Source organism: Fonsecaea erecta (genome assembly GCF_001651985.1).
Source record: "Fonsecaea erecta strain CBS 125763 chromosome Unknown Scaff8, whole genome shotgun sequence".
In the NCBI taxonomy this organism is placed as follows: Eukaryota; Fungi; Ascomycota; class Eurotiomycetes; order Chaetothyriales; family Herpotrichiellaceae; genus Fonsecaea; species Fonsecaea erecta.
Window position 1 is genome coordinate 200,817 of NW_017387251.1, and position 20,065 is coordinate 220,881.

At 53.2% G+C, this 20,065-nt stretch overlaps 6 protein-coding genes across 6 annotated transcripts; 4 read left to right on the top strand and 2 right to left on the bottom strand.

Moving 5' to 3' along the window:
- Nucleotides 1-131: 131 nt before the first annotated feature.
- Nucleotides 132-3,947, top strand: AYL99_08744 (hypothetical protein; the record flags this gene model as incomplete). Its single annotated transcript, XM_018840252.1, has 1 exon — nt 132-3,947. One exon carries the CDS (start codon nt 132-134, stop codon nt 3,945-3,947), a length of 3,816 nt encoding a protein of 1,271 aa, XP_018689999.1.
- Nucleotides 3,948-7,585: 3,638 nt separating this feature from the next.
- Nucleotides 7,586-8,771, top strand: AYL99_08745 (hypothetical protein; the record flags this gene model as incomplete). Its single annotated transcript, XM_018840253.1, has 3 exons — nt 7,586-7,708; nt 7,774-7,862; nt 7,952-8,771. 3 exons carry the CDS (start codon nt 7,586-7,588, stop codon nt 8,769-8,771), a joined length of 1,032 nt encoding a protein of 343 aa, XP_018690000.1.
- A 768-nt stretch (nt 8,772-9,539) lies between these two features.
- Nucleotides 9,540-10,097, top strand: AYL99_08746 (hypothetical protein; the record flags this gene model as incomplete). Its single annotated transcript, XM_018840254.1, has 1 exon — nt 9,540-10,097. One exon carries the CDS (start codon nt 9,540-9,542, stop codon nt 10,095-10,097), a length of 558 nt encoding a protein of 185 aa, XP_018690001.1.
- A 954-nt stretch (nt 10,098-11,051) lies between these two features.
- On the bottom strand, nt 11,052-13,325 carry AYL99_08747 (hypothetical protein; the record flags this gene model as incomplete). Its single annotated transcript, XM_018840255.1, has 1 exon — nt 11,052-13,325. One exon carries the CDS (start codon nt 13,323-13,325, stop codon nt 11,052-11,054), a length of 2,274 nt encoding a protein of 757 aa, XP_018690002.1.
- A 1,015-nt stretch (nt 13,326-14,340) lies between these two features.
- AYL99_08748 (hypothetical protein) lies at nt 14,341-15,499 on the bottom strand (the record flags this gene model as incomplete). Its single annotated transcript, XM_018840256.1, has 3 exons — nt 14,341-14,367; nt 14,423-15,402; nt 15,457-15,499. The coding sequence occupies 3 exons, from the start codon at nt 15,497-15,499 to the stop codon at nt 14,341-14,343; spliced, it is 1,050 nt and encodes a 349-aa protein (XP_018690003.1).
- A 704-nt stretch (nt 15,500-16,203) lies between these two features.
- Nucleotides 16,204-19,416, top strand: AYL99_08749 (hypothetical protein; the record flags this gene model as incomplete). Its single annotated transcript, XM_018840257.1, has 2 exons — nt 16,204-17,172; nt 17,248-19,416. The coding sequence occupies 2 exons, from the start codon at nt 16,204-16,206 to the stop codon at nt 19,414-19,416; spliced, it is 3,138 nt and encodes a 1,045-aa protein (XP_018690004.1).
- Between the last annotated feature and the right edge of the window lie 649 nt (nt 19,417-20,065).

A 20,065-nucleotide genomic window follows, 5' to 3' on the forward strand; every position in this document is an offset into this window, starting at 1 on the left:
CTTGTTACAACTACACCCCCCTCGCCGACATTGTTTCAAACTAAGCCTGTACTATTAGCCAATGCCTCTTATCCTGTGTATCTGACCAAAGATGCGGTTCTCCTGCATCAAGCTCTATAATTTCCGCCAGCATGAGCGGTAACAACCCTTATGCCGTCAATGGTGGGTACGGGGGACTTCGCCAGTCCAACGACTCCAATCCATATGCCCCTACGAATGCGGCCAACTCAGTCTCCGGCAGTCGCTACGCGGACCCGTACCTACATCAGCAGAACAACGGTTCCTCTCCATCCGTCAACAGTTTCGGACCCCAAGAGCGCAGGCGCAGATCAAACCCGTATGACCAGCGTGACCGAGATTCACCCAGCCCACTACCCTCCACGCTGTCAGGTGCAGGAGGAGGGAGCATCGCCGGCAGCTATGGGGGTATGCCGCGTGCAAGATATGGGGAGGCTGCCGCTCCTTCGAGAAACGAATATGACTATGGAAGAGCAAGGGACCCCCATGAGTACGAACAGAGACAGCCAACGCCATCTTTCCGGGATAGGGAGAGGGCTTACAACGAGAGTCAGAGAGCATACAATGAGGGTAGAGGTCGAGATGGCAGGGAAATGCGAGGGCAGATGGCTCCGCCGTCCGCCATGTCTTCGAAACCGAGTCAACCCGGTCCGAGCCAACAACCGCCGATGAATGGTTACACGGCGCACCAAAACTACCCTCCTTCAGAGTCTGCCAGCCGACATTACTCGCCCCGACGTCCAGCAAAGAGCATGGACGAAATTCTGCGTCATATACAGTCAAATTGGAAAGACATGGAGGGTGACGATTGTGTCCCGGTGAAGATGGCCCTAAGGCTCATGGATCCCAGTTCGCTGGGCCTGGCTGATAAAGAGGGCGACTTTGCCAACACACATGTCGACCTGCAGAAGAGTCTGAAGACCGTGGTCAACGAGCATTATGCAGACTTTAACAGCGCAGTGGGCACCTATCACAAAATCCAGAACGCCATTCGGGACAGTCAGAGTCGTGTGAGACATTTGAAGCTCGGCTTGATGAACGTGAAGGACGGCATGCTGACGACGCGGCCGGAATTGCGGACGCTTGCCGAACAAAGTGGTGAGCTCGACGACATGCTAGTCACCTTGAGCAAGATAGAGTCTTTCAAGCTTATTCCGGGCAAGCTGGAAGAGAAAATCAGCGAGAAGAAATTCCTCGGCGCCGTCGACGTCTTGATGGACAATCTCACAAACATCACCAAGAGCGAATTCGACGGAATTGGCGCCATCTCCGATCTTCGCAGCTATTTCACCAACCAAGAGAGTACCTTACTGGATATCCTCATTGAGGAGTTGCACGACCATCTCTATCTCAGAAGTCCTTATTGCAAAGACAGGTGGAAGGGCAAGAAAGCCAACGGAGAAGATCGAGAGCCAAAAGAAAATATGATGGCTGTGGGTGTGAATGTTTGGGACCGACCGTTCAACCACTACTTGAACAATGTCGATCTGACGACTCCTATGGTGGAGGATCCGACCAAGAACCCCGAAACCGACACCTTCTACTATATACACATGATCATCGAATCCCTCAACAAACTGGGTCAACTTGGCGAGGCGGTTTCGAGGATCGAGCAGAGAATGCCAATCGAGTTGTATAAGGTCGCCGAGAAAACTAACCACGACATAGATGCCAAATACCCCAGTCATCTGAGAGCGCAATTTAACAAAGCAAATCGAAAGACCTACTTGTTGCAGACGAACGACGGGAGGGTACAAGTGCTGTCCGACTTTCTCTGGACTCTATATTCCAAGTTCGAGGCCATTGCTGAAAGTCATCGGGTGCTCCACGAAGTGATTGGAGGTATCGCAGCAAGAGAGAAGGCGGCCAAGCCCGACAAATATACCACTGGCTTCAAAGAGCTCTGGAAATTGTATCAGTTGGAGATGCGGTCGATATTGCACGACTATCTGGCTACAGACGGCGATCACACGACATTACGGTCGGGGTTGTCGGGCTCTGCCAGCACCGATATTTTCGCTCGGCCCCAGCGGGACAAGAATAAAAAGATGTTCCGGCTGGCCGAAATGGACCAGAAATCAGAATCCATGAAAGCCGAAGAGGATGAGTTGAACGAGATCCTCAAGAGCTCAGTCCCAGGCCTCGTCAGCAAATCCCGGGCACGAGACGGGACAGATCTGGTTACAGACCGCTCTGGACAGGACAGCACTGTGGCGGGCCATAAGTTGTTGGTTGAGGCCGGAGTCTTCAACATGACCATCTTGTTACCCCCGTCGCTGACGTTCCTGCAGCGTTTGAAAGATATTGTACCTTCAACCGCACATATCCCCATGAGCACGTTGACCACCTTCCTCGACGATTTCCTCATCAATGTGTTCCATCCTCAGCTTGAAGAAGCGGTCACAGAGCTCTGTGCGCAGGCCATGATCGATCTAGAAGCATTCTCCGAAGACCCACAATGGTCGAAGCACTCGCCTCATCCGATCTTCAAAGGGACAGGATCCTTCATGGCGCTGATCCGTGCCTTTTCAGGGATGCTGAGCTCAATACCACAAGATCAAATATTCACTCAGCTCATTATCGACCAGCTCGTCACGTATTATGACAAGTGTTACGGCTTCTACAAGGCCCTGGTGAGTCGTGTGGCGTCGTCAGATCCGAACCAAAATGGCACCAACACTTTGTCCACCAAAACAGCGGCCTCGCTTGCAGCATCGGGCGAGGTCCATGACGCCGTGCTGGAGTTGCTGAACTACAACAAATCGACCTCTCAGGGGGTGTCTCGATCCAGCCTGATTGCCAAAGAGGTGCAGACGCTCCTTTCGGCGACGAAGACAAACCCGCTCTCTGCCTACGATATTATTTCCGATCCCAAATCTGTCCACCAACTCTCTCTGCTCTATAACAGCATGCAATGGTTGGGCGCCGCTTTAACACAGATCCGACATGTCGACAACAGTCCCCATACGGGGCTCTCACATGCAAGAAGCGGCTCACAGAACCGGAGCGTCCGGCGGTGGACATTGATCACCAGTCTGCGAAGTGGCGGATCCAGCAAGTCGCCCTCGCATTCTGGCGCCACGGTCCCAGTTTTCTTACCTCTCACGTCCGAAACGGCCATTCCCTTCGATACAGTTGTGTCCTCGTTTCGCTCCCTGGCTCAAACATGCCTGTTGACGCTCCATATCGACGTCCGGTGTGGGATCCTTCACCAATTATCCCGCACCTTGCGCGGGCCTGACTACAATAACAACAGCCCGACCACCTCGCCCGATAACCGAGACTCTGCGGGGGCTCTGCCTCTCGATTCAGGACTTTACCCTTACGTCCTATCTTCTCCGCCGTCTTCGGCGTCTCCGCTCATCCTCGAACTCAACAACGACCTCATTGCCTTCGATTCCAACATTGCTTCGTTCCTCGGCACACGGGAGAGGAATTTCATCCTGAAGGGGCTATCGCAGCTCGTGGATCGGTATCTTGTTGCCGCCGCCGATGCGATTGGGGTAATGAATACCAATGGGGCAGAGAGGGTGAGGATTGATACCATGGTGGTGCAGCAGAATTTGAGAGCTATCCTTGCGAACACAACGAACAAGAGACGGAGCTGGACCAGTCAGAGCAAGGACCAAACTGGCCTGGGCATTTCAACGGCTGATGAGTTGGACGGCGATGAAGACGACGGGCTGCTGATCTCCTCCAGTCGCTATTTCGACCTCTTTCTCACGGGTCCGGAATCGATCCTGCAATACGTTCGGGACTGCAAATCACAGAAGAAGGATGTTGGATACACTTACGATGAGCTACGCACACTGGTCGAGTTGTGCTTCAGCGCGAAGCTGCGGGGCGAGGACCGCGAAGAGGCAATCCGGGCGAGGAAAGGGTTGCAAGACGCCCTGTTGGGGTTGGGTGAAGGCATGTGGGACAGCTAATCAACAGCCTGCTTGCCACGCCGTCGTTTGCTCGAATTCTGTCTGGGGTTTGGTGATGTTTGACTTAGGGAGAGGGTGGGCAATGGATATGATCTTTCCATTTAGGGGAAATCAGTCCCGGGGTTCAGACCTACCTATACTGTCGCCCTCGAACACGGAGTACAGTTGACGAGATGTAAAAGGCGTATGCGACGACGATCCCTGTGATCTTTTTTCCTCTTCTCTGCTGTTCTGGTCCACATCCTGTCTTTCTTGAGTCAATCGAGCAATCAGTCAAGGGTGGGCTGCTCCATGTCACGACACGTTAGTATATATAGGTTTTTTTTTTACCTTTGACTTTACCTTTGGCTTTGGCTCTGGCTCTTGGCTCTGGCCTTTGACTGTTGTCTTAGACTTCATGTCACTGGCAGCACCCTGCAGGACCTTTTCGTGTCCACCAGCTGCTTGGCAGGCGGCCTGAGCCGACTGGGAGGAGGATGTATGCTACAGGACGGTATATATTTCGCGGCGAATCTGTCGTTCGATGTGACGATGCATCAACCATGAGATGATCTAATCTACCACTGCGTTCGTCGGCCGGTCGGTCGGTCGGTTTTTTGGTTGACTGGTTTGGCTGAAAGGCCAGCCAGGGGACGGAGAAGCGCAGGCAGGAAGGGAGGGAGGCAGGGAGGCAGGCAGCGTCTTCTGACTACTACTCGATGCCGTATCAATTGTTATAATCGTCTGGACTTTCCCTTTATTTTCTGTATTCCATATCTTTCGATAATTTATATCCGTCTGTCTGTCTTCCTTCCTTTCTTTCTTTCTTTCTGTCTGGCCTTGTTAGCCCTTACCTATGTGTAGTGGTTGATAACTTTGTGATCTGCTCTTGGAATCATCCCCCTTCTACACCACGTCCGTGCCATTTCTTTTGTTCTGACGATTGTTCCGATACTCCTCTTCTTTCCACCTTCCCGTTTTTGGGAAGCCGTTCAGTTCGGCTCTGGGGACGCTTGGTCATGACTGACGAACGATACCAACTCGAGGGGCAGGGAGACCCAGGGGAATGGATATTGGTCGAACATGCGACCCGAGATCTTCCTGTTCTCTCTCGTACGATGCAACTTCTGTACCGTCGAGTAGCATGATACCTTGTACAATGCGACTTGATCATTAGAAGAGGTGTTGTAGCACGGCGGCAATTTCGCCGCCCCGTCAACCTTTCCCTTTTTGTTGTAATCTCTCTGGAGAATCGGCAACCATATGCTTCCACATGCATCCACGATCTCATGCATCTTTAGAATCCACATCTCTTGGAGTAGGGTTGTAGTCAAGGTCTGGTCCACAAAACAGGGTCACCTTGTCAAAAAACGCGGCGAAACATTGGGGGGGTTCTGCAAAAATGGGGCAAGAAACCAGAATGGGCGGCGGCGTCAAACAAAGAGGGGGAATTTGGCAAAAGGGTTCGATACATTCGGGTTTCGAATCTGGTCTTGACATCAGTACACTCGAACAAAAACGTCGCTAGCACGATGGCTGAAGCGATATGGTTCTCATTAGCTGCGAATAGTAGAGCGTGGAGGCATTCCCGCTTGGGTAGCCGAGCATCAAAATTGTCGGCGGATTCATGTTGATCATAACCTTTTGTCTTCTTTCGAACCTCTCTTTTACTTCCTTGTATTTTGGAAGACCGGTTGCCTTCATGAGCCAAAGCAGGGTTACCTGCATAAAGTCAAGTAGGACCGTGGCCGAATGGCCTGAACTACCCTGGTGGCATCGTGTTCTTCTTGCCTCAAGAGATGAGAGACACATTTTGGTGCTTTGTGCGCAAGGTGTCGCAGTCTGGAGACGTCGCTAAACAAGGGGGGGAGTCGGCTTAAAGTTTGCAAGAAAGTCTCGATGATTGTAGCAAATGAATGCAGCAGGGTTGGACGGGATTGAAACTGTAAACAGAGCTGGCTTTCAAAATCAACAGAGGGTAATGCGATGTTTGCTTCGAATCTTTGTCCTCCCAGCCCAATTAATCTCAGCTTCCACTCAACGTGGTCATGATCCGAGACGACCGGACAGCGGGAGGCCAGGCAATGAAAGCTGAAAGAACACTGGATTCAGCCTGCACAGAAGAGAGACAACCGGGTCGGTTCTGCCGTGTCCAGAAATCTCGAGGAAGATCGGCGCAGTATGAGGCTGCAGAAGGAGGGTACCGCCAGGGAGAGAGCACAAGACTTCAGACATCGGGAAGTCTAAGGCCGGAAAAAACACAAAGATACAGCATCTGGCGATGGCCTGACACGGCGAGATATTGTTCTAGAGAGTTTTCGAGAGGTGAAGTATTGGTCTGCAGTGTCAGTGGGAATGGCCTTCCTTGCGATTGCTAAACAATACCCCGTAATGGCACATGAGAGGCCGGAAGTTCCTCCCGCAGCACAAAGAGAGGCTGACTGGTGGAGCACTGTAGTGTTTGCCTACCGCGGGTAAAGCCACTTGGACAAAACTTCCGAGCGAGGTGTGGCAAGACATTGGACCAGGGACCATGGGCAATCCCCGATACCCAGGATAGACCGGGACTCGTCCACGTACGGTATTTCTCAAAGATGGCCTTTCGCCACATTTAGGTGCTGGGTTGCGGTCTTGGTTGGGGGGATCTTGCCAGTATCAGTACATACGAGTCGAGTGACAGGCTCCCTCCACAGAGCTTAGGCTCCAGAGTGGATCGTCGTCGTGGGTTCGCGCCCCTTAGCAGTTGGCAGTCGGTCTGTCAGAACTGCCACCAGAGCCAGTGGTGCCAACAGCATCGACACCATCGCGTCAAAAAGCCGTCAGTATGTAGATATCTCGCCGTGATGGCGAAACCAAGGTGTGGCTTGTCCGAGAGTCTCCCCAGGGCATGCCTTTATCTAGCGCTAGCTTCAAACAGTATGGGCTAAGGCTGGTATGGAGTTGTTTCTCCTCGCAGATTAATTGGAGAAGGTTTGCCACGGATTCTGGATCGCAATTCTAGCTGGGGGGACTGGGGCACGGGCCTATGTCCCTGAGCTCGGTCCTGTCAGAGATTTTTCGGGTGGGTTGTGGAGGCCGAAAGGGCAGAGAAGATGGTGGAAGAAGAAATAGTCGCGGTAAACTGTTTGACGATTCCATTATGAGGACGCCACCTGGTGTCTGGACCCGATTGGCCGGGCTCGATCTTAGTAGGGGCGCTCTTCCATGGTGCATATCGAACGGAAAGTTGCCCCGATCCCTCTTTTCCAACCTTTCGCCCTACAACCTGGCTTGTTAGCCAAGAAGGATTTCGTTGCCAACTCTTTCCATGCCACCCACCCGACATCTGACCGTATTTTCTACACATTGCCGAGACGTGTTGGACATCCTGTGGCCAAGGCCTGGTCTGTTCCAAAGGGCCCTCGAACAAGCAAGCTGAGGCTGAGACCCTGGCGGAAATAGAGAGGGAAGCCGGGTGGCAAGGATGAGAGGCGTTCTGCAGCGTTGTGGCCCTCAGTTATCGCTTAGAATCATACCTTGATATTTCCGATAACGTAGCCGTCTGACTGCGAAGGGGAGTCGGGCTGTGTTGTGTTGGTGGGTGACCCCGACACCGGCGTTGGCGCGTCTCTCAAGACCCGTCTTGCAACTTGGTCAAACCGTCCCTCCACAACAGCAGAATGCCCAACCGCAGAGAAGCCCAAGATCTTAAGCCGCCCCCAAGGCCGGGAAGTGGCGAGCCTGCTAAATCAAGGGTCAGGATAGGGAGAGCGTGCGATCGCTGCAAGATCAAGAAGAGCAAGGTGAATGGAACACTTTCACCGCCAATCCAGCACAAGCAACATCACATGGCTGACACCAGGTGTAGTGCGACGGGAACACACCTTGCTCGGCCTGTATATCAAGTGAAAGCACGTGCGAGTATAGTGCGCGGAGGCGGAGAGAGGCGAGAGACTGGTGAGTGGTCCCAACGGTCTCGCGACGGACCTTTTCGGTTCAGTGGATGTTCCCCTTGCCGTTCTGAGCCTGACGACTGTGCCTCCCAGGTACTGGGGTATGCAGGATGTCATCGACGAGGCGCTGCAGAGACTCTACTGGGCATGTCGCGAAGGCCGCGGCTTCCCAGGAGTGATTCCAGACGAGAGCGCCGGTCGAGTATCCACCGATGCCATTCTTCGAGGGTTGGGGCTGAGTCCTCCCCCGGTAGACAACACTCGTCTGGCTGCCAGCAGGTCAGATTCGATCTTGGAAACACAAGAACAGCTGCACCGTCCACAATTGTATCGCCCCCCGGATTTCCTGCCGCCGGATTCCTCGCGCACCAAGGCCACTTCTTCTGGTATGACTCCATTGTCGACAACCAGCGATGAGCGACTCACGTTTGGAGGAGAAGCGGCGACTGATGGCACGAATCGAAGAGGGCAACAAGTGTCAGCAATGGAAGTAGATGGGGAAGAGGAGGAGATGTCTGAGGGCCTGCCGGACAGCCTTGCAGCCGGCTTCGGGGAACAATTCCAGGGGAGTATAGGTCGCAGCATTGACCCAGCAATGCTCCAAGATGGACATGTGGATTTGACGGACGGCGATTTATACCCAAATATGAGTGTTATGAATTTTGCAGGAGGACAACCGGGGATTCAGGGGCAACGTATGCCCACGCAGGCTGCGGCTCCCCAATTCCAAGTCGGCGGTCTACCGCAGGAGACCTACGGAGGTGCTGGCGAACAGCGATGGCAGGGACAGGGACAGGGGCACCAGGTCGATGGTCTGCTTCCTTGGCCGGGTAACATGGTCTCAATGTACGGGAGGACGGCGCCGGATGATGGCAGAGGCGGTTTCGATGATCATGGTGACCGAGAACGATGAGAGGTAATGGACTCTCTCGTGAAGGGAGCAGGAACGCTTTCCACACACACACCAGACAAGACAACACCGCCAATGACAGCAATTTTTCAGAGGATCGTAACATGGAAGATTTGCATTCGAGAGCGATGTATAGGAAGTCTTCGACACAGAGGTTGTCCTTGCCCACAAAAAGGACAGAAATGGAACCACGACCGCACAGACCAGAGTACTGAGATTGTCTGGTTCCACGACGCAAGGGAAGTACACCGAGGAATGGAATCTGAAAAAGAGGATGGGGAAGGGGGGAGGAGGTTGAGGTAGGGAAAGGAGAGCGGATGATGGACCTACAGTGGGCATTTAAATAAAAGAACTTAGCAGAGTGGACGGGCAATAATAGATAATGCTGAGTGGTGAGTGGTTGAACAGGCGCGATATTCAAGGTACAAGCGGATTCCTTTTCCGAGGGAGGACGAGAACAGTAAGGCGCGAGGGAGGGTCTTCCGGGCGGCCTCAATCAGAAGACGGCGCCTGAGCGGAGCCCCCGGCCTGCAAGATCGCTAGGCTTGACAGGCGATGCCTCGGACTGGGCCCCCTACAACCTATAACAGCGTAGGGTGAAATTCTTTCGAGGAGCGGCAAAACAGACACGCACGTGATTCTTATCGATAACACAACTTGTTCCATCTTCCACCACGTTTCGCTCGCTCCTCGACTGCGCGGGTACGGGTCCATCAAATAATAACGAAACCCTCTGCTTGACGAAGACGAGGTCTTTAGTGAACCCTAAACATGTCATCCAATGTTGGTCTCTCCACGCCACGCGGCTCCGGAACGTCAGGCTACGTTCAGCGCAACCTCTCTCTCCTGAAACCTCGTGCCGTCGGCGTCGGCGCCCCCTACAGCCTCGACTCCTCTGCCCGACAGCAAGCTCCGCAGACCCGGAAGCCCGACCAAGAAATCCTAGACCATGACCGCCTCCGCGCCATCGAAGTCAAAGTTCTGGAATTGCGGGAGAAGTTGGAAGATGATGACGAGCTTGACGAGGAGCAGATCGACGAAGAGTGTGACAAGCTGCGAGAACAACTGACCAAGGAGATGGAGCGGGAAAAGAACCGCGCCAGTGGGAGATCAGCAGGAGGTGCCCGGAAAGCGGACGGAAGGGGACTCAAGAGCTACCAGGTGCACGAGTTGGCCGAGGCCAAGGAGCAAGAGAGTGAAAGGCTGCGAAGAGCACTTGGGTTGAAACCTGCTGAGATTCCCCGTGACGACGAGCACCCTATGGCAAAACAGGAGAAGAGAAGACGGGAGAGAGAGGGTGTTCCGGTGAAGACAGAAAGTGCGGAATGAGATTCTCAGGAGACAGAATACCTCTTCTGTCTGTTTCTCTCTGTTTCAGAAGAGGTTGGCCGCCATCGTGAGGGAGCTCCAAGATCCCAAGCAAAGAAATCGGTACAGCATTCTGTTATTCTCTGCTGGGGACGTTATGTTTGATTATAAGGTCGGAAACACAAGTCACGGTACCAGAAAATCAGTCAAATCATCGTTGCCAGAAAACATTACCCAAGGTCACAGACGGCTCTCCCACCATCATCAGCGCACTCAAGGTGCACGACCAGAGCATCGTGTATCCGGGTACATGACATACATAGCTGGAAATCTGGGTTGACGAGTCGAGGTGTCGACTACGTGACACTTATCGACAGGATGCCTGGTGCCCAGTTCGGGTGCCCAGCAATACCTGATCAGGCCTGCAGGAACATCCTTGATCTACGCACTCCTGGGTGCTATATTCGCATCTGTCACGAGAGAGATGTGTGCGTGACGGGGGTCCAGTGTTCCCTCAGCAATCAATCCACGTCTCCCCAATCCCAGGTATTTCCGATTGATGAAGTGATAGTTTGATTCTGTTACCTTGGATCTAAGGCTACAGAACGACCAAATCTGGTCGGCATCAGAAATATAGGGACGGAGGAGTATCTTTGAAACCCTCGCGGCGGAATTTGTTGATGGACGGGAAGATATCGAGGTCTCAGGACTTGGAGAGTTACCTGATACGGAGCCGGTCGAGATAAAGAACTCTATAGCTACGATGGTGTAGTGTGGGTTTGAAACTCGGAATGATACTCCAGAGGATGATTCTTCCAGTGAATGAAGCTCCTGCAAGTTCCACGTCTTTGATACCGAGGCATTTACTGACTCAATTGTTATGCTTGCTTTGCTTGCTTTCTCAGAAGTGATAAAGTCTTGGAAAACGTCAAGCGAACTGGCGTGTCGGGGGGCGATCTATCTATCTGTTTTGCATTATATCCATGAACCCATGGTGTTCCCCATGGGACGCTCTGATAGACTTGTGGAGAGATACGCAGCAGGTGGACGGCCAATCGACGGCGTCCCCCAAATTGAGTTCCTAATCTGTCTTGGTCCTTCCATTGCCAATGAAACAAGATTGTCGAGGCTAATCGCCATCCATGAATATCTTGGTGGTCTAGGAGGCGCTATGGGCTGGGTTTGGCCATCTTCAGGCTTCTCCTGGCTGCTCAGCGTCGAGACTGTGCGGTCGTTTGATGGGAGGCTTGGAGCGAAGACTCTATCGCTATTCTGGACGGACTCGACCACATTGGTCAGCTCAAAGGCCTTGAGTAGCTCGCTGCGTCGCGAGTGTGAGACATGACTTCCCCTCAAAGAACTAGATCTCACCGAAGCCCCGTCGTCAAGTAGATCCTCATCTGGGTCCGGCTTCACGAGAAGCTTGTTTACGATGGCCGCCGCAATGATAATCGATGCTCCGAAGGTGACAAACAGAATGATGGCAACTAAACTGAACGACTGGTAGATGGTGGACCGGAGAATCATGTTTTTGCAGAACCAAGCGTCCTGTTCATCTGTGGGTGGCAGGATATACTCGACGTCGACGAATTGTGGTTCAGGAGCGATTGACCCAGTAGCCCATAGGAAAGACGTTCGTTGAAGATGTGCCATTGCGATGGAGTGGTAATACTCCAATTCCAGCACCCACTGGTTCTCTGGCAGAGCGGTTGATAACACAGCACCGCTGCCTCCAATGTACGTCCCGTTGCTCGCCAATAGTGGATTGGTCGTCAACGCGAGGCCTATGACAAGATTCCTTAGGCTCGAGAGGGTAATAGCGCGCAACATTCGATCGAAAGTAGCATTTTGATGAGGTGTAAGTAGGCCATTGAAAGGAGCGACATTCTGAACTTGATCGAATCCAAGAAAGTCGGTGCAGATATTGTCATTAGTACAAAATTTGTGCTGCTCCGTGCATCCAAGTGTACTGATGGCTTGATCGCGAGAGAAGCGGGTTTGAAGATAGGGGTACAAGCTGTCGAATCGAACTTCGTTGTGTGCAGAGAACCAAGGGTCGTCGACTTGTGCTATGTACATTCCCCGGTAGCTGAGGAATAGCAGATTGATGTCAGCGTCTTTCTGTACCAGCTCCTTAACGGGCTGAAAGTCGCTGACACTCCATTGCGGGTTAGCTAAGGCGTAAGCCATTTCGACGTCCAGCTGATATGGAAGGATCACCTGAGAAGTGAAATTGTCGAAGAAGGATGCAAAATTTGAGTAGGAGTATGTCCACTCGGTACTCTTGTAGAGTGAAGGACCGTAGTAAGCATACGCAGTTGCTATGGAAGGCTGGAGACTCGAGGTGCTCGCAAGCGTGCCATTCCACCCCGTGACGCGACCGGTGTCGTTGAGAACGGCGCATGCTGTCCTTCTCCAGTATTTCAGACGGTCTGCTGGCTCGGCGTTGATACCCAAGTCCTCGTGCGAGTCGATCTGATCCGTCTCTAGGACAATGGCATTGGAGCCTTCAAGGCAGGCTTGCCCTTGGAAAGGACATTGGGTATTGGAAACAGTCCAATTCAGAGCGGAAGTTTTGAAAATCTCGCAGGTGGGCGGTTTGTCATTGGTAAGCGATGCGGCCAAATAGCACTCTTGGGCATATTCGAGACTTATTTGGACGTCTTGGCCCCTTTTAGCCATGTACTGGAGAGCCATCTTGAAATTGTCTTCCGTCGAACAGTCGGCGCTGTTGACGATGTCGTAGTAAGTCAGATTCCATATCCCGCAATGATTACTCCTGACGAGGACAGGCCAGGGGCCGTTCGATGATCCGGTACTGATCGCCAAATTGGAAAAGACTCCACCAATCCAAAGTGAGATTGCGTAGATCATGGCGAACGCACCAATTGAATATGAACGTAAAGAAGGTTTGCCCGTGCTCGTTCGTCGGTGTCTCCATGCTAAACGTAGCATGCGCTCTGCAGTCGCAAGGATATCTGAGCCTGCGCTCTTTAACACCGCCTGTTGTCTCTGGATATGCGGAGTGAGCATCGCTGGCTCAGTGAAGGTAGCGAACCTGTACACCAAGTATCGAAGGATGCTCCAGAGCTGAACACCGCAGATTGTGACAAAGACAGCCAGCGAACTGGTCAGGATTGTGGCATACGTTGGGCTTAATGTTAAGGTAAGGCCCCATATCTTGCCACTCGACCAATCCGTCCAAATGCCCTGATAAATCTGAGCAACCGGATCCAGAGTGTCGGCCATGTTGGAACCTTCCGCGTTGTTTCTTGGGACAGAGGGCTCTCCTTGGACCTCAGCTCATTGGGGAAACGTCCTGGTTAAGATAGTGCCGGAGGTTCGATTCCTGGGGTCGAAGCGCAGAAGGCCAACTGGAGTGCTAAAGGGAATGCGAGCTGGTTGAGAACAAAGGTTAAGCGACTCTGCAGATTTGGAGAAACGAGCGATATATTTTGTTTGCTACCATCTTCAGCCTCAGCCTCCCAGCTGCGTGGTGATTGCACCACTGTGCTCTCTCAGGGCCAGCTGCGGATTTAGGAGCACGCAAGGCGCAGATAGCTCCATACGGCATTAGCATGGTCAATGATGAGGTCGAGTTTTCGGTCGGCACAAACATAGTGTGCCTGAGCGAATGAAGACTTCGAGAATGAGCATCGGGTGGCTCGAACCAAAAATCCAGGGGCTTCAACTATCAAAGGATTCGGACCAGTGTTGTGTCATGGCATCATCGGGGCGACAAGCATTGAAGATTAACCGCGCGGTTTGAGTAGTGCCTGTCTCGCCAACATCAGGCGTCACGCTGACAATGGTCCAGATGAGGTCGCAGGAGGCGCATGCCCTTCCCCGCACCAAGAGCGCACGAACAGATATACTCGTAGCACATGAGAAGACAATTCCATATAGGTAGATAACCATAGATCGAAAGCCGGGGATGCTCTGAGTAACTTCAAGACAGATGGATTCGCAATGATGCAAGGATAGAAGAGCGGGAAGAAGAGGGAGAAGGAAAAGAAAGGGGAAATGCTGGGGAGTGTACCAGGTATCACGTGGTCGGAGAGTTTGTGCTGTGATCACATGATCATCAGATACCAATCCGGGTGAGCAATAGACAGTAAGGCCTTCGTAGGCCTTCGAAAGGATAATGTACACTTCAGTTCATCGTTGGGGTGGACCAACCTCGCAGCCACATGTTCCTACCACTATAATGCCCTACCGCCATGGAAGAACAAACCTCAGCACATTACCGATCCTGACTGCAGAATCAAGCTGAGAAGGAGCTAATGTAGTACTTGCGCATCGTCAGCACCCTCTTTACCAGGCAAATGTTCATGTCTTCGACTTACTGTGAGGCACGGATCTCCCTCGTCGCCGTTTTCATCGGCGGGCAGGTAGACATATAGGACCAAGGCTCCTTCATTGATGAAACATGCAATGACCTTGTTACAGACTCGGCCGACGCTGAGGACCCTAGACCAATCCTTCGCATCAATCCGCACCCTGGACCATCCTGCCTCGTTCTCTCCATTCGGGCCCCCAAGTTCCTTCATTCTGGTGGTGGGGTGGTCCGTCAAGTCTGGAAAGTGTGCCGGATCGAGCTGGGGATGTGCAAGGCCCGTCCAACGGCTTGAGATATTCAGGGCATCTGTTTTGACCGAGATTTTGAGCGAGCCGTGCATATTAGCACTGAGTTCCAGACGAGGGCTGGCGGCGGAAGACCCCTTGGTTGTAGCAATTGCCAGTCGCGTGAAGCGTTCGGATATCGTCTTGACCTGAGCTAGAGGAGGAAGATAGATATTCACGTCAGGCTCCGGCGTTCGGGGTTGGTGGAGGCTCTCGACGGCTGCCATGGCTAGGACTTTGACTGGGATGTCTTGAGTGATGATTGTCTCTCGTTCACCTGTTCCAGCACTGTTGGCTTCGTGGAACGATAGATCTTCGTTATCATCACGGTCGAATTCTCCATTACCGCCTTGGCCCCCATGAATTGTGGCCCGGGCTACAACATTGTTCCCGCTGCTAAAGGTGTTGGTGACAATTGTCAACGAGAGGATGGGGACGTTATCTTTCTTGGTCAGCCTGATCTGTGTGGAGTTCGCCCCCAGCGCCGATCGAAGGGCCCGTGAAAGTGCTTGGATGGGAACTTCAAGGTTAATCGTGTTCCTTGGTGACGCAGACTGCAGGATGTATGTCTCGAAGATCATCTCGGGCCTCAAGACGGACCAGACTTGGCTCCCCTTGTCAGGGATGATGGTGAACTGAACGCCATCGTCGTCGAATCGGCACCAGGCAATCTGGCCCAGTGAGGCCAACGAGGCACAGAATTCTGGACAGCTATTAACGAGTCTGTGGCGCGCCGGAGTGGGTGTAAATGGCCTACTTGCTAGTAGATTCACATTTTTGATCTGGCTCTTGAAGCGCATCGCATTGTTCCTGACTGAGAGGACCGAACAGGAACGGTGAGTAAGAGTGGTAGTGAGATGAGGGAGGAGGGAAGGGAGAGGAGGGAGGTCTGTTCAATGTTTGGCCATGGTGATGAATTGGTTTAGCTTGAGGAACATGCAGAAGAAGCCTAGCCACGGGTTCCATGCGCCCCAAGGGCCCCAAGGAAGCGGAAAAGGCGCGTCCTTCCGGGTACGCGAACTGGCGAGCTGGATTCTCATCTCGCCTATCGAGGCAAGACAGGCATACCCTGGTTGGCGGCCAGGCGGCACGAACACTATCGGCATCATGCCCAGACATACACCAGGGGGGATTTCCTGGGGGAAGCAAGCAGCTTAGTTGGTGGCGATTGGGAACCTGTTTCATCCCAACCAGCATCAACATCCTCTCTTTCCTCTCCCAATCACTTCATCATGACTGTAATATCCTTCTGAACCCCCTGATCTGTCGCTGTTTTAATACGTCTTGCTGCCCGACTGCCTCCTTCAACGCGCCACCAATTATCCTGCGGCCTAGACAGTGTCTCGCATGTCCTCATACCACTGTCGCTCGTGAGCGGCGTTCGCAGCCATTCCAGCATGCTGCCAATTGGTTTTCCAGGAGGCTGGAACTCTTTGAGAAAGAAGCAAGCGTGCTTGCTGGCAAGATAGGTCGACAGCATTCGGGCATTCCTCTCTTGAGAAAAATGGCACCCACAACTCCCACTGCGCCGCATTTCCCTCGCTTGGATCCTCCCACGCCGTCTCGCTCTCCCTCTCGGTCCCCTCGGCGCAGAGCTCAATTCGCCATTAGAGAGCTCGATCCTCTCCTAGGAAATTTGACGCCGGACTCGACCCTGCGAGCGCTGCAGGCGACAGAAACTATTTCCGGTGGTGCTGCACAGGAAGACGCTTTGACCACCAGCATTGCGGATGCAACCCCGGCAGAGCGAGAAATCGGCATAAGAGCCGCTTTCGCCGCTCAGAAACTGCGGGAGTGGAAGAATGAACTGTCACAATGGACATGGCCAGGCAAGAAAGAGAGGGGATTTGGTCTAGGGTTCGTGCCTCCATCCAAAACAGGCGTCAAGCATGAGGAGTACCGTGGCTGTTTGCCCGCGTCTGTGGCGGAAGACTACGAGGCTAGAATAGAGGAGATTAGGGATGACCTCGACAGTTTGGGCATCGACGAGATCAAAGATCATGTGCTCGAAGCTCACCTGCCAGCAACGAGCCCGACAAATTCCTCCCGCCCCGTGGGCCCTCGTTCAAGCTACGGAAGGATGCGCGACTTCACTGCCCTGATCACTGCAACCGTCATCCAAGCACTCCCAGACCTGGCCAAAGTGAATATGTTGCTTGACACCTGGGACGTGCGGTTGAGAGTACTAAGAGATCTCCCGAGTTTTCTCGACGTTATGCAGTCCACGCAGGCCGAGATCCAGCAAGCATTCAATGAGATCAGGACGCCATTTTCTGCCCAAGCCCTGACTGACTCGTCTTTGGACGACCAGAAAATGGCACTGGGTGGACGGGTGTCTGACATGGGGCGTCGCGTTGATCTGTTTCTCGATCTGCTTGAAGGGCGCGAGGATTCTCTCCCACAGGCCTGGATCGATGTCCTCGAGAAGATCGAACTCGATTATGCAACTTGGGCGGTCGAGGCAGACCACGTTGTGCTCAGAAACAGGCTGGCATTAAAAAATGGCAAGGATACTGGAACTGAAAATAACAACGGAAGCCTGTGACAGCCGGAATTATCACACCAGAGAAATACATTGCCGGAGTCAGCAGGAGAGCCAGACGTTGCTCAGCCGCCTACAACAACTGATGCTTTACCTGAAGATACGGTTCCTGATATTCCTCCATCAGACAAGGAGGCGGTCAAAACAAAATGCAGACCTTCTCTGAAGCTCGATCTTACCGACCAAAAGGGCCACAAAAGAGAAGCATCGAAAGTCTCGGTCGCCGATTCCATGTACTCGGCGTTCTCAGACATCTCCAACGCGGAGATAATGGACGCCAGAACTACCAGTGTCCTTCCAAGTCCGAAGATCAGCGTTGTGGAGAATCCTTTTCCAACAAGCCGGGACGAGATTGCTTGGTTCGGGTCATCCTCTGCGGCTCAGCAACAGATGGCGTTGAAGCCGCCCATGCTCCAGAGAGCGTCGACCGCCTCCATAGAGGTCTTCCCGAAAGACAAATTGAAACAAGTTGTGCTCAGACGGGCTGCCAGTTGGGATATTCTTACACAGATGGCCGAGTCACCTGACAGCACGCCATCAAAAGCGCTGAAACAATTGACAGGCGCTCCAGATTCGACAGAGACTGCTACCCCAGCAGAAGTGGAAGCACATGAGCCTTCATCACCGCCCAGTGCAGTTTCAACGGCCCAACTTCCTCTCGTACTACCACCGTCCCTTCAAGTCGGCTCCGAGAGCATGCACTCAGGGCAAGAACCGCCTCCCCCAGTTTTACCTAGAAGGTCGAGCAAGCGCAGCAGCCCAGTCGACAGCTCTCCAATGACGCCAGTAGCAAACAAGGGGATCGAAGAGAGTGTACAAGGAGGGCGTCCCGAAACCCTGACGGCGGATGTGGGACAATCCCCGAGGCGACCCAAAACGAGGGAATCGCTTGACGACAGAATCCAAGACATCCTCACGAGCCTACCTACTAGAATCCGGTTGGCAAAAGATGCAGATGCTCAATCATCGTCCACTTCGTCAACTCGTGCCTCAACGCCCACTGCTTCGTTGACATTGTCACCAGCCAAAGCCGACCCGTCAAGCCGCAGAGGCAGCCTCGCTGATCCTGACATCAAATTGTATCATTTGACACGGTCTGGACAAGGCCGCGAAGCAACTCCGGTCAAGCTCTTTGTTCGAACCGTCGGAGATGGGGATCGTGTCATGGTTCGAGTTGGTGGGGGATGGGCGGATCTGGGAGAATACTTGCGAGAGTACAGCCTTCACCATGGAAGCCGGGCAACTGCCGATGGTCGACTTGAGGTTGCCAGCTTCCCTGGTAACGGGGTCAGAGACTCTGTGCCTTCGGCCAATGGAGCGTCAGCTTCTCAAGGACGGCGTAAATCAAGATCACCCACCGTCGCCCAGACGACGTTCGAGAGTACCCCTTCGGCTGAGCTCGTTAACCCCAAGACTCGGTCATCAGCCCAGCGACACCGTTCCCCTGAACGTCGCAAGAGCAGGGCTGACGGCACCTGGACACCGCCACCGGTGCCGCCCATCCCATCCTCGTATACCATCGGTTCTACGACGTTCACTACATCCACTAACCATGATACTGGTACTGTGGCAAGCATCGTCGACCCTGACGCGACACTGTCAAAGGATCAATCTCAACAGCCTCGACAAAATCCAGGGACTGTGCCCCTTCCAAGGTACTCAACTGTCACTAGCCCAGGCGGTGTAACGACGACAACGGTGGTAACTCCTCCATCCACAACAACCAATTATACTCCTCTTGGTGCTGCGGGGCCCAAAATGAACGTGCGACGAGCAGCTACGTATGCGACCACACCAGCCACTAGCAATGATGCATGGGTTCAGGGAATGGTCGGCAAAGCCCGGGCCGTCAGCGGTGGTGGCAGCTCTACCAGTGTGCAAGGCCCTAATGGCACCACGACGACAACGACCACCAACACCAGCACATTCACTTCCACGCCGCCAAGCACGGGCCGTCGGGCCTCGTCGTATTTCAGTTCCAGCCCGAGCTCCAACGCGAATTCGAGCCCCGTGACCATTTCCAGCAGCCCGAGCACGAGTTCCATTGCCAGTGACGCAAAGGCTTCACGGCGGACGAGTCTCACAGCGCGATCCAAGAGTGCCCGGATGAGTCTTGGGGATATTGGGGGAATCAAGAGGGTGTTTCTGAGAAAGAAATCGGAAGGGGCGAAGTAGCTCCGGTTGCCGTTCCAGGAGGAGAGGGCATTGGCGAACGGAGTTCCAGTGGCGTATGTTTCTGCCCAGATGAGAGGTTTCAGGTTTTTGGGGTGGCTGTAAAAATGGACCAAGGGGATCGGTACACAGTACAAAGTTACATGTCGGCTACACAATTGAGCGAGAGGCTACGAGGAGACAAGGCTCTGGGCATTTTGGACTGGGGAGCCCATTTTTGGGGGCTGTTGGCCGAAACAGCAAGGGCACCGGAGGGCAAAGAAGGGGACATTCCTATATATATCCTCATACACAGCTAGTAATGTTATCTTGTAATATTCTGTACCAAGTACCTGTTCCCCTAATGTGTGCCTAACATCCACAATCAGGCTGCGCTCAGCGACACACATTGGTTCGCTTGTGACGAACGAACGAGCGAGCGAACGAACGAACGAACGAACAATACCAGTGTAATACACGGTACCGAGTATTACCAGTTAATACTTTGGTCGGAGAATTGAGTTTTGTTAGCAGCGTCCTTTTGGAGATTAGCCGGAGTATTTATTACTGTACCCGTTCGTACCAACTCGGCAGCAGCCCATTGAAACCGTTTCGCTCCGGCGTTGCGTATCCAGAACGAACTCCACAGTAGTTGTCCAATGTCCAGTGTCCA